Source organism: Sapajus apella, unplaced genomic scaffold (genome assembly GCF_009761245.1).
Source record: "Sapajus apella isolate SASKATOON/1434 unplaced genomic scaffold, GSC_monkey_1.0 scaffold8, whole genome shotgun sequence".
In the NCBI taxonomy this organism is placed as follows: Eukaryota; Metazoa; Chordata; class Mammalia; order Primates; family Cebidae; genus Sapajus; species Sapajus apella.
Genome location: NW_022436948.1, coordinates 12596373 through 12612985, shown reverse-complemented (window position 1 = coordinate 12612985; position 16613 = coordinate 12596373). Strand labels below are relative to the sequence as shown.

At 43.5% G+C, this 16613-nt stretch overlaps 1 protein-coding gene across 5 annotated transcripts in view; it reads left to right on the top strand.

Annotated features, from left to right (window-relative positions):
* Positions 1-16074, top strand: part of IFNAR2 (interferon alpha and beta receptor subunit 2) — a 35381-nt gene extending 19307 nt beyond the window's left edge. For 3 of the 5 annotated variants that reach the window (XM_032276983.1, XM_032276984.1, XM_032276985.1), the window contains 4 exons: positions 1411-1556; positions 5428-5596; positions 12501-12637; positions 14364-16074. In XM_032276983.1, coding sequence (XP_032132874.1) covers positions 1411-1556; positions 5428-5596; positions 12501-12637; positions 14364-15074 — 1163 coding nt within the window. In that variant the 3' untranslated portion in view covers positions 15075-16074. The other 2 variants (XM_032276986.1, XM_032276987.1) reach the window with 2 other exon arrangements.
* The last annotated feature ends 539 nt before the right edge of the window (positions 16075-16613 follow it).

Sequence of the window (16613 nt, the reverse complement as noted above, 5' to 3'; positions counted from 1 at the left end):
ATTATAATGTAAATCAGGACTTGGCAGATTTTCTATAAAGAGCCAGAGAAGAACCACTTTAGACTTTGTGGGCCACACATGGTCTCTGTCATGTAGTCCTCTCCATTTTTGTTTACCTGACCCATCACAGTGGCTCACACCTGTAATCCCAGCTTTGGGAGGCCAAGGTGGAAGATCACTTGAGCCCAAAAGTTTGAGACCAGCCTCAGCAACATAGTGAGGCCCTATCTCCACAAAAATAAAAATAAAAGACCTATTTTATTTTTGGTGGTGCATGCATGTAGTCCCAGCTACTCCAGAGGCTTGGGTGGTAGAAACACTTGGGCCCAGGAGTTCAAGGTCATGTTGAGCTGTGATTGCACTATTGCATTCCAGCCTGATAACAGAAGGAGACTCTATCTCTAAAGAAATTAATAAATAAATAAAAACCATTCTGAACTTGAAGGCTCTGTAAAAGTCTACAACCGACGGCCAAAGTTTACAACCAAAGGCCAAAGCTTACCAGCCCTTGTTGTAGATAGCTATGCATTAATATGTTTATGAAATATGGTTAAGTAAAAATATATACCATGCAAAACAGTGTAAGTTAGACTGATTCAACTTTAGTTTGTATATATGTGTGTGTGTATATGTATGTGTGTATATACATATATACATACTAGTTTATATATGTGTATATGTATATATTTATACACACACAGCATAGACAAAAGATAATTAATCACATTCAAAGACAATTGCCTATCTGTATTTTTTTATATTTCTACAATGACTTTGTATTATTATTGTAATATGAAGAAGTCATTTTTAATTTTATGTTTTGAATATAGCCTGCAAATAGGGAAAGTTACTGGCTTCCATTCCAGAATCATCTGTCCTTGATTTCCTGTAGTAATGTTAAATCATTTCACTTATATTATTCTCGGTTTTTCACTAATAAAATAAAAATAACACATGCTACAACTAGGATCATAGGCAGATTAAAAAGAAAGTAGCTGGGCTGGGCTTGGTGGCTCGTGCCTGTAATCCCAGCACTTTGGGAGGCTGAGGTGGGTGGATTGTTTGAGTCCAAGAGTTTGAGACCCAGCTTGGACAACATGGCAAAACCCTGTCTCTACAAAAAACACAAAAAGTATCCAGGTATGGTGGTGTGTGCCTGTAGTATCAGCTACTCGGGAGACTGAGGCAGGAGGATCGCTTGAGCCTGAGAGGCAGAAGCTAAAGTGAGCGGAGATGGGGCAGCTGCACTCCAGCCTGGGTGACACAGTGACACCCTATCTCAAAGAATAAGTAAATAAATAAATAGCTTTTCTTTAAAAGAAGTAAGGTTGTACCAGGACAATGAGAGGCGTTGTCGTTATGCAATTATTAACTGACATTGGGGTTTGTTTCTGACTTTGTTTTCTGAAGTGTCTTTTGAACCACCAGAGTTTGAGATTGTTGATTTTACCAGCCACATTAATGTGACAGTGAAATTTCCATCTGTTGTTGAGGAAGAATTACAGTTTGATTTATCACTCGTCATTGAAGAACAGTCAGAGGGGATTGTTAAGAAGGTAAGTGGCTCCTCCTCTTGGAATCAAAACAGTTCTGGTGGGCAGTCGATGCACTTGACTCTCTCTCTCTCTTTTGAAAGGAAAATATGCAGTTGAACAATTAAAGCTAAAAGGTCAGGTCAGTATGGTCTGGACTTAGTGAAGAAGTCACTATAGTTCATTCACTAGATTGATCTAAACCTCAGCACAGTCTTCTTTAAAAGAATAAGCCACAACCAAGCACGGTGGCCCACACCTATAATCTGAGCACTTTAGGAGGCCGAGGCGGGCAGATCACCAAGGTTAGGAGTTCGAAACCAGCCTGGCCAACATGGTGAAACCCCATCTCTACTAAAAATACAAAAATTAGCCAGGTATGGTCGTGGGCACCAGCAATCCCAGCTACTTGGGAGGCTGAGGCAGGAGAACCGCTTGAACCCAGGAGGCGGAGATTGTAGTGAGCTGAGATCGTGCCATTGCACTCCAACCTGAGCGACAGAGTGAGACTCCATCTCAAAAAAAAAAAAAAAGAATAAGGCACATGCACAACATCAAGGGACACACAGGAGACGGAAGGCCTGGGAGAGAGATGCAGACTGCAGCCAAATCTCAGTGAGCCCTGGAGAGGTTTCTTTGAAAAGGAGGGTTTAGCTGAGCCACCTGTGAAAAACACCTGTCACTGCCTCTCTAGCCCTCACACACAGTAAGGAAGTGGCTCATCTGGCAGGTTCTGTCCTCTCCGATTTCTGCGAAGGACCTGACTGTCAGCAACCTCAAGGTAATCTGGTATCAGACAGACCTGGATCTTCCACTTTTGTCTTCCCTACCCTGTGAATGCTGGAATAAGTGGAAGTGGAAAAATCATCCTCACCAGTGGGCTGTGCTGTAACAGCAGCTTACATCTGTAGAGCCCTTTGCCAAATTTAAAATCCTTGCAAGACCAGCCTGAGAAATATCAGGGTAGGCGCATTTCAGGCAGAGGGCACAGGAAGTTCAAAGGCTCTGAGGCTGGAGTGGGCTTGGTGTGTTTCAGAAACAGCAGGGAGAGGTGGCTGTAATGGAGTGAACAAGAGGGAGATTAGGAGGAGGTGAGGTCAGAGAGTACATGTGGCTGGACCTCGTAGGACTTTGTGGTTCTGGGTCTTCTGAGTGTGATGGAAGCTCCTGGAGGACCCAAGGCTTAACAGGGCATCCTGGCTGGAGTGTTGAAAATAGACCATCGGGGCAAAGATGGGAGTTAGGAGACCAGTTAAGACACAATCAGGGTGCCAGTCACTTAATAGGCAGTAACAAATTATATATATTACCATTTTTCCTTTAATATGGACATGGATTATAATCAACATTCTAGGTTAAGGAGCAAAAATGGGTGGAAAATAAGTTTATGTGGCCTAAGGACTATGTCAAGTATCATTAATATATCTCCTATTTCAATCATGTCTCATTTGTGTTCACCCCATAAGCAACTAACTCCATGTTTTAGATTATGATTTCTAAAATAAGAAACTGAGGCTTATTAGGATATTGGCTACTCTATAAGAGGAAAAACTGTACTTAGTAGGCATCTTCTTCATAAAGAAAATAGCCTTCAAATTAAATCAAGGAAAAAAAATAAGCTATGGGTATAATCCAGGCAACAGATGGTGGTGGCTTTGACCTTGATAGTAGACGGCTAGTGAGTAGTAAGAAGGCATCAAATTCTGCAAATATTTTGCACATGGAACAAGACTAACTTCCCCATTAACTGTGGAAGATTATGGATGAAGCTAGGGAGGGTTAGGTAGGGCTGGAGGGTTTGGGACATGTTAAATTCCAGGTGCCTCTAAGGGATCTAAGAGGAGACGTGGGGAAGGAGCTGGATGTGCCAGTCTGGAGTCCAGGGGAGAACCCCCAGCTAGAGAGACATCCTGGGAGTCATTGGCTCCTTGGCGCATCCTGAATGCCCTGAGACCAGATGAGATCACCCAGGAATAGACACTCAGAGAGGAGAGAAGACGTCCAAGGACAGAGTCTGGGAACATTCCAAAATTTGGAGATCTGGCAAATGAGGAAGAAACAACAAAATTGACTGAGAAACAGCAACCAGCATGGTAGGGAGAAAAATGGGTGAGAGTGGTGTCCTGGTGGCTGAGAGAACATTCCAGAAGGAGAAAGTGATCTACTGAGTTCAGTGCTGCAAATGGGACAAGTTAGAAGAGGACTGATAAGCAACATTGTGTCCTTGATAAAAGTAGTTTTAATAGAGTCAGGGTGAAAGAGCTGGCTGTAGTGAATTCAAGAAAGACAGGGAGGAGAAAAATTGGAGACAGTGAAGAGAGCTCATTCTTCTAAGGAGTTTTTCCAAATAGGGAAGGAGGACGTGTGGTGGCCACTGGAGGGGAAGCTTTTAGTTTGTTGGATTATAAGTTTGTTTACTAACTCCTCCTCCCAAAAAGAAATTTACAGAAAAACATTATTACTGAAGGCTAAATTTGAGCTGCTAGGAATCCTCATTTATAAAACTGCTAGTAAGAATGTATTTTAAAAGCTGTAAAACATGACACAAAAGTTATTATTCATGAAAGAACCATCATATCATCTTTTAAATTCTGAAGTGGAACACAGCTATAGGAAAGAAGAGGCAAGGTGGTTAAAGGGAGAAGATGGCCAGGCGCAGTGGCTCATGCCTATAATTCCAGCACTTTGGGAGGCCAAGGTGGGCAGATCACTTGAGGTCGGGAGTTGAAGACCAGCCTGGCCAACATGGCAAAACCCCATCTCTACCAAAAATACAAAAATTAGGCCGGACACAGTGGGTGGCTCACACCTGTAATCCCAACACTTCGGGAGGCCGAGGCAGGTGGATCATGAGGTCAGGAGTTCAAGACCAGCCTGGCCAACATGGTGAAACCCTGTCTCTACTAAAAATACAAAAATTAGCCAGATGTGGTGGCCTGCACCCGTAGTCCCAGCTACACAGGAGGCTGAGGCGGAAGAATCACTTGAACCCGGGAGGCAGAGGTATCAGTGAGCTGAGGTTGGGCCACTGCAGTCCAGCTTGGGCGACAGAGCAAGACTTCATCTAAAAAAAAAAAAAAAAGGAGAAACCAAAACAAAACAAAAAATACAAAAATTAGCTGGGTGTGATGGCAGGTGCCTGTAATCTCAGCTACTCAGGAGGCTGAGACAGGAGAATTGCTTGAACCCAGGAGGTGGAGGTTGCAGTGAGCCAAGATCATGCCATTGCACTCCAGCCTGAGCAACAGACTGAAGTCCTATCTATATATATACATATATCATATACTTAGATATTTTTAGATGTATATTATATATTACATATATATGTATATATATCATATGTATATATTTTATCATAGATATCATATAAATATGTTAAAGGGAGAAGATGAGAAACTAGCCATCAGTCAGTTTTGTCACAGACAAGTTCTCTGACCTTGGAGAAGTTACTTAGCCACAAGGAGCTAGTTTTCTCATTTGTTGAATGGAGATAATGCCTATTTTGCAGACTGTTTTGAAAGTCAAAAGAGTTAATATTTATGAAGGCACTTTCTCAAGTGTAAAGTAGACACACACTATCCATGAGAGAAGATAATCTTGTAAAAATGACGTCACAGAGACATGTATTCCTCTTTGAAGACCTTTATCTCATTTGTAAAATGAAGTTGCCAGACTAGATTTCATGGTTATAAAATATGTGTATGTGCGGGTGTATATAAGTGCATGTACATGTAGTTTGATAAATTACTTGCTCCAGGTGACTTATAAATCCTTTTTCTTACCAAGCCAGTGATAAACTTAACTCTGTTTGCAGACAAATCCCAAAAGAGATTCTTACGGCCTGCCTCTGAATGAAATTCTCATAGTCTTACTGATTTTTTGCTTATTTTTACAGCATAAACCCGAAATAAAAAGAAACATGACTGGAAATTTCACCTATGTCATTGACAAGTTAATTCCAAACACAAACTACTGTGTATCTGTTTATTTTGAGTCTAAAGATCAGGAGGCAGTAATAAAGTCTCCCTTAAAATGCACCCTCCGTCAGCCTTGCCAGGAATCAGGTATGTTCACTTTTTAAAATTCATGGTTTGAGAATTCGTGCTTATACTCTGAGGGCAAGCCTATTTAAAGACAAGAATCTGCAATTCATGGAGCAGTAAGGGTCTTTCTTCCAATAGTGGCACACCACAGAGATGTTTTCCGCTGGTTGGTGTGTACGATCTGGCAGAGTCACTTCTATGTTGTCATAACAAAAGACAATCAGACACTACTTGATAAGATCAGAAATCTTGCAGTAGAAACGCTTTTGTTTCAGGGAACCAGGATTAAGTTCAGCACCCTGTGCCCCTAGTGTGGCCATTGTTCAAGCCAATTGCCAGAAGAAGGGGAGTTGCTTGAGACCGTGGTATACAGTGGCATTAAAGGATGAAAGGTGGAAACAGCGAGGTTGGGTGCAGTTCCTAGATGTGGTCTGGCATCAGCTGTCGCTCATAGATGAAAGGGAGCCTTGCCAGGGTGTACGAGAAAATCACTAATGAAGGCTGAACATTTTTCTGTGACACAAACATCAGAACAGAAAGCCATGTGATTCCGAACCCTCCTCCCTACTCAGTGAGAACAATCAAGCCTTGGGACTTCCTGCTGATTGTTTTCTCAGGAAGTAGCCAAGTCTCCACCTGTTTTACCAAAAGTGAGAAGCTGTGCAAATCTCCCTCAAAGGAGCCCTTCTAAATGTCCCTACCCCGATGTTATGGGAAAGGGGTCCCAATCCAGACCCCGAGAGAGGGTTCTTGCAATCTTGCACAAGAAAGAATTCAAGGCAAGTCCATAAAGTGAAAGCAAGTTTATTAGGAAAGCATAGGAATAAAGAATGGCTACTCCATAGACAGAGCAGCCTGAGAGCTGTTGGTTGCTCGTTTTTAGGTTATTTCTTGATGATATGCTAAACAAGGGGTGGATTATTCATGCATTCCCCTTTTGGACCAAATAGGGTAATTTCCTGACGTTGCCATGGCATTTGTAAACTGTCGTGGTGCTGGTGCGAGTGTCACAGTGGAGACAACCAGAGGTCACTCTCGTCGCCATGTTTGTTTTGGTTGGTTTTGGCTGGCTTTACCGCAACATGTTTTATCAGCAAGGTCTTTATGATTTGCACCTTGTGCCAACATGCTATCTCACCTTATAAGTTAGAATGCCTTAACTGTCTGGGAATGCAGCCCAGTAGGTCCCAGCCTCGTTTTACCCAGTTCCTATTCAAGATGGAGTTGCTCTGGCTCAGATGCCTGTGACACCAATGGAAGTATCTTTAATGCTCTGATTTACCAGAATAAAAACAAGGTAGACTCTATAAAGAAATGGCGCCGGGCGCGGTGGCTCAAGCCTGTAATCCCAGCACTTTGGGAGGCCGAGGCGGGTGGATCACGAGGTCAAGAGTTCGAGACCATCCTGGTCAACATGGTGAAACCCCGTCTCTACTAAAACTACAAAAAATTAGCTGGGCATGGTGGCACGTGCCTGTAATCCCAGCTACTCGGGAGGCTGAGGCAGGAGAATTGCCTGAACCCAGGAGGCGGAGGTTGCGGTGAGCCGAGATTGCGCCATTGCACTCCAGCCTGGATAACAAGAGCGAGACTCCATCTCAAAAAAAAAAAAAAAAAAAAAAAGAGATGGCTTTAAGTTGTAAACCAAACTAAAATTCTAATCTCCCCAACCAACTGAATGGACACCCTCCTCTCAGCCAAGGGCCAAACCGGAAGCACTAGTTTAGGCCGTGATGGGAATGAGTGGTCTATATGAGTGGTCTAGACGTGCCTCATTGGACCTTCCTAACTTTGGAATGTGGACACAGCTGACCAGCATTAATATTAAAACAGAAACCTTAAGACTGACAAAAAGATGCTTTGTAGCACTAAGATACCAACATGATAGCTAGCAGGCCCTAAAATAAATCAAAGTATTTTACCCCAAAATACATTTCTTTGACATATTTTGAAATTACCCAATATATGTCTTGACTGATGCCTTATGTCTCCCTAAAATGTATAAAACCAAGCTGCATCCTGACCAGGGGTTCTCAGGATCTCCTGGGGCTGTGTCACAGGCCATTGGTCACTCATATTTGGCTCAGACTAAATCTCTTCAAGTATTTTACTGACTTTGGCTCCTTTCGTTGGCAAAGCAATATGGTCATTTGTGAATGAAGCGAGCTACAGGAATGTTGCCTAGCGCGTAATATAGTGCTGCACGTGGGCCTCACTGCAGGGCAGTCTGATTTGATTCTCTAGTGTTCCTCAAGACCAGATGATGCACAGACTGGTTTTAAAGGAAAAAAAACATCTCGGACACCTTTAGCTTAAGTTATTTTTATAATGTCAACTACATACAGGCAGACCTAAAACTGCATATGGATTCTACCTGACTATATAGCTCTTTCAAAAATATAAATCCAAAATACATGTACATGTCTCTGTTCTAACACCACCTATCTGACACTTAACTCGTTGTCTAATGATTCAGTTCATTTCTGACACCAACTACCCGAGGTTAGCATAGACCCCACAGATTGAAGGCTCAGTCCCACAGAACTGCTGCCCCCACTTCAAACGCCAGCCACAAGTCCTGAGTGCCAAGGTCACCTGTACTTCCATTTGATTTGGCTACAAATTCAGGAGTTCCCATGACCTCCCTTTAGATTTGATAATTTGCCCAAATGACTCACAGAACTCAGGAAAGTGTTATGCTGATGATGACCCTCTTATTATAAAGGAATGGATAGACAGCCATTGAAGAAGTGCACAGGACAAGATCTGGAAGGGTCCAGAATGCAGGAGCTTCTGTCACTGGGGAGTCAGGTGTACCACCCTCTCAGTACATCCATCTGTTCACCAATTTGGGGGCTCCCCAAGCCTTGGTGTTCACAGTCTGCATTATGTAGGTGTGATTGATTAAATTACAGGCTGCAGAATTAAATGCAGTCTCCAGCCCACTCCCCTCCTTGGACAGAGGTCAAAGGGAGAGCTGGAAGTTAAAACTATCTGATCATGCGGTTAGTTTTTCCAGGGACCAGTCCTCATCCTGAAGCTATCCACACCTTGCCCTGGTCACCTCACAAGTATAAACTCATATATGGCCCCTAAAAAGGGCCTGTTAGGACTAACAAAAGACATTCCTATTGTTCAGGAAACAATAGTTTTGTTTCCTATTGTTTCAGTAGTTTCGTTTTTTCAGGAAATTACACAGCTTTTTAAAGCTCTGCTCCAGGAACTAGAGACAAAGACTGGATATATGTATTTTTTATTATATCATTGATCTTACATACAAACAAAACTCCTACAGACAATAAAAACAAAGTAATAACCTGCCAGACAGATGGTGGTTAATTGAAACTCAGTCCCCAGTTCCAGGGCGAACATGTTGCTGGCTGAGACGGCTCTTTGAAGGTTGATGAATTGTGTGATAACTCACTTTCTCTCCTGACTCTTCCATGTCACCTACCAAGAAACATTCATGTCACAGTGTCCTCTCAGGTCATTCCATTTTTACTTGGTGTGAACACTGAAGAGAGGACACAGGCAGGCCACCCACAGCATCTACCACAGTTGGCCAGAGAAGGCCTTCCTGAGAAGGTGGCATTTGAGTAAAGACCCAAGGGAGATGTGGTAAGCAGAATAATGGCCCCAAAGATGTCTACATCCTAATCCCAGATATGTGAACAGACTAACCCCTATAACAAAGGGGCTTGTGGGTATGATGAAATTGAAGATCTTGGCCAGTCGCAGTGGCTCATGCCTGTAATCCCACCACTTTGGGAGGCCGAGGCAGGTGGATCACCTGAGGTCAGGAGTTCAAAACCAGCCTAGCCCACATGGTAAAACCCCATCTCTACTAAAAATACAAAAATTAGCCAGGTGCGGTGGCGTATACCTGTAGTCCCAGATACTTGGGAGGCTGAAGCAGGAGAATTACTTGAACCTGAGAGGCGGAGGTTGCAGTGAGCCAAGATTGTGCCACTGCACACCAGCCTGGGCTAGAGAACGAGACTCTGTCTCAAAAAAAAAAAAAAGAAAAAAGAGGCAGGAGACTCAGAGGCAGAAAAGGAGCTCTGACAGCAGCAGCAGAGGTCAGAGAGTGAGGATGAAGGAGGGGGCCATGAGCCAAGGAATGCAAGCGGCCTCTAGAAGCTAGGAAAGGCAAAGACATAGGTGTACCCCTAGAGCCTCCAGAGGACTGCGGTCCTGCTAACACCTAATCTTTTTTATCCCAGTGAAACCCATTTTAGACTTCTGACCTCCAGAACTATTAATAGAACATATTTGTATTGTTTTATGGCACTAACTTTGTCATAATTTGTTACGGTAGCAGTGGGAAACAAACACAGGGTGAGGGAGCGAATCACACAGACATAGCAGGGGAGGGAGTTCCACATGCGGGGTTCAGCAAGTGCAGAGGCCCTGAGGCAGGATGTGCATGGCATGGCACAGCAGGAGTGAGCTGAACGAGGGAAGAATAGTAACAGTTCGGGTCAGAGAGGATGGAGGAGGCAGAACTTGGAAGCTGTTGCAAGAAATGGCCCTCAGACGGTTTTGAGCAGGTTTCTCACTGTGATCTGAGTTAGGATGTAAAGGGAACATCCACATGCCTTGAAGTGTGAGCCAGGTGACCCTGGGCTGATTACTGCAGTCACCCAGTGGGGAGGCGGTGTGGCTTGTTACAGAGAGATAACGGGAGGAACTATAGGAGACTGAAGTTAGATATCACCAATCTTTTCACAGGGTTATTTCTCTTTTTCTGTTAAAGAGTATAGTGATCAGATATTACCAGCCCGGTTGCTCAGTACAGCCATCTGCTTGTGAGGTTTCTTACTTTCGGTTTAAAATATCTCCACAATGAATCCAGAGACAGACAGGTTTGTCCAAGGCCAAATTTTGAAGACATGACCTGATTTCTCCTTCCCAAGATGGGTTGATCTCGCCCATCTTTCATGAAGAAGATAGTTAACAGCAGTAACATTCAATCACTGCTTCTCCTTTTTTAAGTTGGAACATTGACGGGATTCATCTCTTTTCAAATATGAATTTTGAAGACATGACCTGCTATATTTAAAAATAGCATGCATGTATAATTGTCATGACCCCAAGTGAGATTTTATTTTATTTTATTTTTTTGAGATGGAGTTTTGTTCTTGTTGCCCAGGCTGGAGTGCAATGGCATGGTCTCAGCTCACCACACCTCCGCCTCCTGGGTTCAAGTGATTCTCTTGCCTCAGCCTACTTAGCCACCACACCCAGCTAATTTTTTGTATTTTTAGTAGAGATGGGGTTTCTCCATGTTGGTCAGGTTGGTCTCAAACTCCTGACCTCAGGTGATCCACCCACCTCAGCCTCCCAAAGTGCTGGCATTACAGGTGTGAACCACCATGTCCAGCCAAGATTTGTATTTTTTAGATTATCATCAAACCGAAAACAAAAAGTTTAAGTTCTCCTAAAGAATTCTTAGACTCTGCCAGGTACGGTGGCGCACGCCTCTGATCCTAGCACTTTGGGAGGCTGAGGTGGGCAGATCACAAGGTCAGGAGTTCAAGACCAGCCTGACCAGCATGGTGAAACCCTGTCTCTACTAAAAATACAAAAAATTAACCGGGCATGGTGGTGCACGCCTATAATCCCAGCTACTTGGTCGGCTGAGGCAGGAGAATTGCTTGAACCCGGAAGTCAGAGGTTGCAGTGAGCCAAGATCACACCATTGCACTCCAGCCTGGGTGACAAAGCAAGACTCCATCTCAAAAAGTGAAAAAAGAAAAAAAAGAATTCTCAGACTTATGAGAATACCCCAAATTGAGGAATATTATCCTAGCATATTAACTACAATTTATTCAATTTGGTTTTTAGGATGTCCTATTACATAGTTGACATAGAGTGCTTTGTAGCTATTACATGAAAGTTGGGTAGGTACATGAGTCAGAATCTCAGTATTATGCCATTGCTTCACCAATGAAATCATTTTGGTTTACAGTACCCTTTTCAAGAATGTAAACTCTATACATGTCAGAATTGTGTATATTAAAGGTGTGCCTCTGTGGCTAGATCTGATTCTAGAACTCTCATTGAGATGACAATCCAATTCTTCACACTCTCTTAATGGGGGTGAGAGTGGATTCTGGAACCATGTGCTTTCTAGCAGTGCAAGAGTTTTTACTGAACTTCTTTCTATTCATGCCTTAACTTTCTAGAAGACTTCTAGAGTACATAATCCATTTTTATCTCCTTTTTTCTCCTCTCTACCTGTTTTTGCCTGAGGCTGTAGTTCCAGGATTAATACTAAGGAAGACCTTTCTTAAAGTGCAAGGGAGCCTTAGTGATAGAAGAGAGCCGAATGATTTCTCAGCCCGGGCACACTTCAGGAAAATAACTAGGATCAGAAAGTTGAAATTGTCCACAAGGAATTTTGATGAGAAACTAAGGGGAACTGTTAATAGCAAGGCGAGTTCTGCAGAGCCCTGATTTGGGGCCCTGGCGTGGCTAAAGTCCAGGCTCACGGTGACCCCAGTCGGCTGTTTTCAGGCAAACTTTCCTTCCCCACTGCTTCCTCCCTCACAGTGCATGCTAACTAGTGTGGCCACCGAAGTTGGAGATGTGTCTCACATGACTGAGAGACGGAACTCTTAATTCTATTTAATTTTGATCATTTAAATTCAGCCAAGTACAGCCAGTGGCTACTGTATTGGACAGTGCAGTTATAGAACATAAACTGAAGGAAATTTTACTTTTAAAAGCTTAGTCTATTGTATTGTTTAAAAAATGCTCACTTGGATTATTCTCTAGTCTTTGGTGTATTTCACAATATAAAACTGTTTTATCAAACCTTTGGTTTCTTGATCGCCTTCTAACACCAGACCAATGTACATTTATTTCCATCTGCAATTGTTTATTGCATTTTTTTTAAAATAAAGTCATTTTTCATCAACAGATTCAGAATCAGCAGAATCTGCCAAAGTAGGAGGAATAATTACTCTGTTTTTGATAGTATTGGTCTTGATAAGCACCTTAGTGACACTGAAACGGATTGGTTATATATGCTTGAAAAACAGCCTCCCCAAAGCCTTGGTAGGTAGTTGGTTGTTGTTTTTTTTGGGTTTTTTGTTTGTTTGTTTGTTTTTTTGGTAATTTCTACCTTTGCTTTTAATTTTAACTTAAAAATTTTTATTTATATAGTAAAGTATTTTTCACAGAAGAAAATCTCATTTTCTGTAAACACCAAAATGCTTTCTCATTTTGAGTTCTTTTCCATTCCTATAAATAATATATTGTACAGTTATAAGTGTATCTGTGCATATTATGTTTTCTCTTTTTTTTTTTTTTTTTTTTTTTTTTTTTGAGACAGAGTCTCATTCTGTAGCCCAGGCTGGAGCGGAGCGGCATGACCTCAGCTCATTGTAACCTCTGCCTCCTAGGCTCAAGCAATTCTCATGCCTCAGCCTCTCAGGTAGCTGGGACTGTAAGCATGAGCCACCACACCTGGCTAATTTTTGCATTTTTAGTAGAGATGGGGTTTCGCTATGTTGGCAAGGCTGGTCATGAACTCCTGACCTCAAGTGATCCACCTGCCTCGGCCTCCCAAAGTGCTGGGATTACAGGCATGAGCCACTGCTCCCAGCAATGTTATATGTATATACTTCATCACCTATAATTTATAATGATTAGGTAGAATTTCATTATTATTATTGTACCATTTTTCATTTAACCATTTCTCAGCTATAGGGCATTCGGATTTTTTTTTTTTCCTTTTCCTTTCTTTTCTTTCTTTGGCCATGATGAATAGTACAATAAATATGTTTATATGTATCATCTTTTTATTTTGGATTACATCAGTGGAAGATATACACAAAGTGGATTTATCCTGTAAAAAGATATAAAAAGGGCTGTGCGTGGTGGCTGATGCCTGTAATCCAGCACTTTAAGAGACCGAAGCAGGTGGATTATTTGAGCCCAGGAGTTTGAGACCAGCCTGGGCAATGTAGGGATTAGCCAGGTGTGGTGGCACATACCTGTGATCTCAGCTACTCAGGAGGATGTACTTGGAAGGATTGTTTGACCCCAGGAGATGGAGGCTGCAGTCAGCTGTGACCGCACCACTGCACTCCAGCCTCAGTGACAGAGTGAGACCCTATCTCTAAAAGTATATAAATAACTTAAAATATAAAGGAGCTTCCCTCTGACTGTTCATGTGTAAAAAATAAAAATAAAGAAAAAAATATATATATAAAGAAGCAGCCGGAAGAGGAAATCAGGAGGAGTAAGTCAGAACAGTCTCTGTGGCTGGCAGCCTGCCTGGTTTGAAAGCCAGCTGCCCCCACTCACCAGTCACAAACCTTAAGCAAGTTTCTTAACCTCTGCACCTCCTTTTCTCATCTGTAAAGTGGGCATAAGAATAGTAAGCCCACTTCATAGAGCAGTTGTGAGAGAAAGGTGAATTATATATAAAGCACCAAGAGTCATGCCCAGCAAATAGTAAGCACGGTGTAACTGTTAGCTGCAATTATTGCTGTCTTCATCATCATCTGCATCCGAATCATCGTGCAGTCAATCTCACTAAGTTTATTTGTTTATTTTTTTAGTGGCAAGATCTCGCTAAGGGCTGGAGTGCAGTGGCCATTCACAGGCGTGATCACAATGCACTACAGCCTCAAACCCCTGAGCTCAAACAGCCGTCCTGCCTAAGCCTCCCCAGTAGCTGGGATTACAGGCGTGTGTCTCTGTGCCCCAGTGATTAAGTTTTATTATGTAAAAAGGAGCTGATATGGACTCTTTTTTTTTTTTTTTTTTTTTAAAGAATTTTCGTAACTTTTTCACCTGGCCATTTCCTGAGCTGCCGCCGTTGGAAGCCATGGATATGGTGGAGGTCATTTACATCAACAGAAAGAAGAAAGTGTGGGATTATAATTATGATGATGAAAGCGACAGTGAGACCGAGGCAGCCCCCAGGACAAGCGGCGGTGGCTATACCATGCACGGACTGACCCTCAGGGCTCTAGGTCAGGCCTCTGCCACCTCCGCAGAATCCCAGTTTGTAGACCCAGACTCTGAGGAGGAGCCTAAGCTGCCTGAGGTTGATGCAGAGCCCCCCACGATGCCAACGTGCAGCCCCCAGCAGTTGGAACACTTGAGTGGGCTCTGTGAGAGGAGAGAGAGTCCACTCCAGGACCCCTTTCCCGAAGAGGACTACAGCTCCACAAAGGGGTCTGGGGGCAGAATTACCTTCAATGTGGATTTAAACTCTGTGTTTTTGAGGGTTCTTGATGACGAGGACAGTGATGACTTGGAAGAAGCCCCTCTGATGATATCATCTCATCCGGAAGAGATGGTTGACCCAGAGGATCCTGACAATATGGAATCAAGCCATGTGCTGGCCAGTGGGGAAGGGACACAGCCAGCCTTTCCCAGTCCCTCTTCAGAGGGCCTGTGCCCTGAAGATGCTTCCTCTGATCAAAGTGACACTTCTGAGTCAGATGCTGACCTCGGGGATGGTTATATAATGAGATGACTCCAAAACTATGTAATGAACTTGAACAGACTAGCACCTAGAGGGTTCTCTCTCCTTGTCCCCTCACTCGCTGCTTTATGGTCTGCGAGTGTTCTCCAAGAGAAGGAGTAGGAAACTGTAGAGTGCCCCATTCTTCCAGGTGACATCACCTATGCAGCTTCCCAGTATGGGGAGCATAGTACAATTCAGTGTGTTGTTTACATATTCAAGGTGATGCACTTTGAAGGAAACATGTGTGCTCCTCCCTTTGCACTAATGTACTTAGGATGTCTCTACATCATGTTTCCCAGGAAGCAGGGTTCCCAGTGGTTTCAGAGGTGGTCCAGGGCCCTGCTACTTCTTTTTTTTTTTATTTTTTGAGACACACTATCCTTCTGTCACCCAAGCTGGAATGTAATGGCATGATCTCAGGTCACTGCAACCTCTGCCTCCTGGGTTCAAGCAATTCTCCTGCCTCAGCCTCCCTCATAAGTAGCTGGGATTACAGGCACCTGCCACCATGCCCAGCAAATTTTTGTATTTATAGTAGAGACGGGAGTTCACCATGTTGGCCAGGCTGATCTTGAACTCCTGACTTCAGGTGATCTGCCTGCCTCCACCTCCCAAAGTGCTGGGATTACTGGTGTCAACCACTGTGCTTGGCCACCCCTATGATTTTTCTGGGAAATAAATTGGGCCAGGGTGGGAGCAGGGAAAGAAAAGGAAAATACTTAGCAAGAGCTTCAAAGATGGCAGGAAAGAAGGAGGAGGGACCAGTAAGCACCTGGAGAGAAGGAGGGCCCTGCACAAGGAAACAGGGAAGAGCCATCCAAGCTTCAGTCAGTGAGCCTTGGGTGCCTCATCCATGTCACATTCTGTCTCCTTCACTCAGAGTTCCACCTTGTCCAGCCCTCCCCAATTAAAGTGGGAAAGATAGACTCTAGGATTAAACAAGTGATGACGACAGAGGGGAAACATGGCCTCGGGGAGAGGGATAAAAATCTGAGTGCCATATTTTAAGATTAAAAAAAGCAAACACAAAGGTGCTTCAAAGTCTTCAGGAGAAATATGGCATACAAGTTTCAGAGACCCTATCTGACAATTTTCAGAGTGCTCTCTGTGCTGATTCTGAATCGAATGCACTACAGGTGATTACAGTTCCTGTGAATCTGGGCGGGGTGGGGGGGGAAGGAAGTCTGATCAGGGGCAATTGCTCCTGCCTCTAATCCTAGCACTTTGAGAGGCCTAAGCAGGTGGATCCCTTGAGGCCAGGAATTCAAGGTCAGCCTGGGCAACATGGCAAAAGTCTGTCTCTACGAAAAGTAAAATAATTGGCATGGTGGCATGTGCCTGTAGTCCCAACTACTTGGGAGGCTGAGGTGGGAGAACGGCTTGAGCCTAGGAGGTAAAAGTTGCCGTGAGCCAAGGTCGCGCCACTGCACTCCAGCTTGGGCAACAGAGCCCGACCCTGTCTTAAAGAAAAGGCGAGGGGGAGGAGGGCGGGGAGGGGAAGGAGGGAATTTCTAGAGTGTCATGTAGCAAACAGTTTAAGGACTGGGA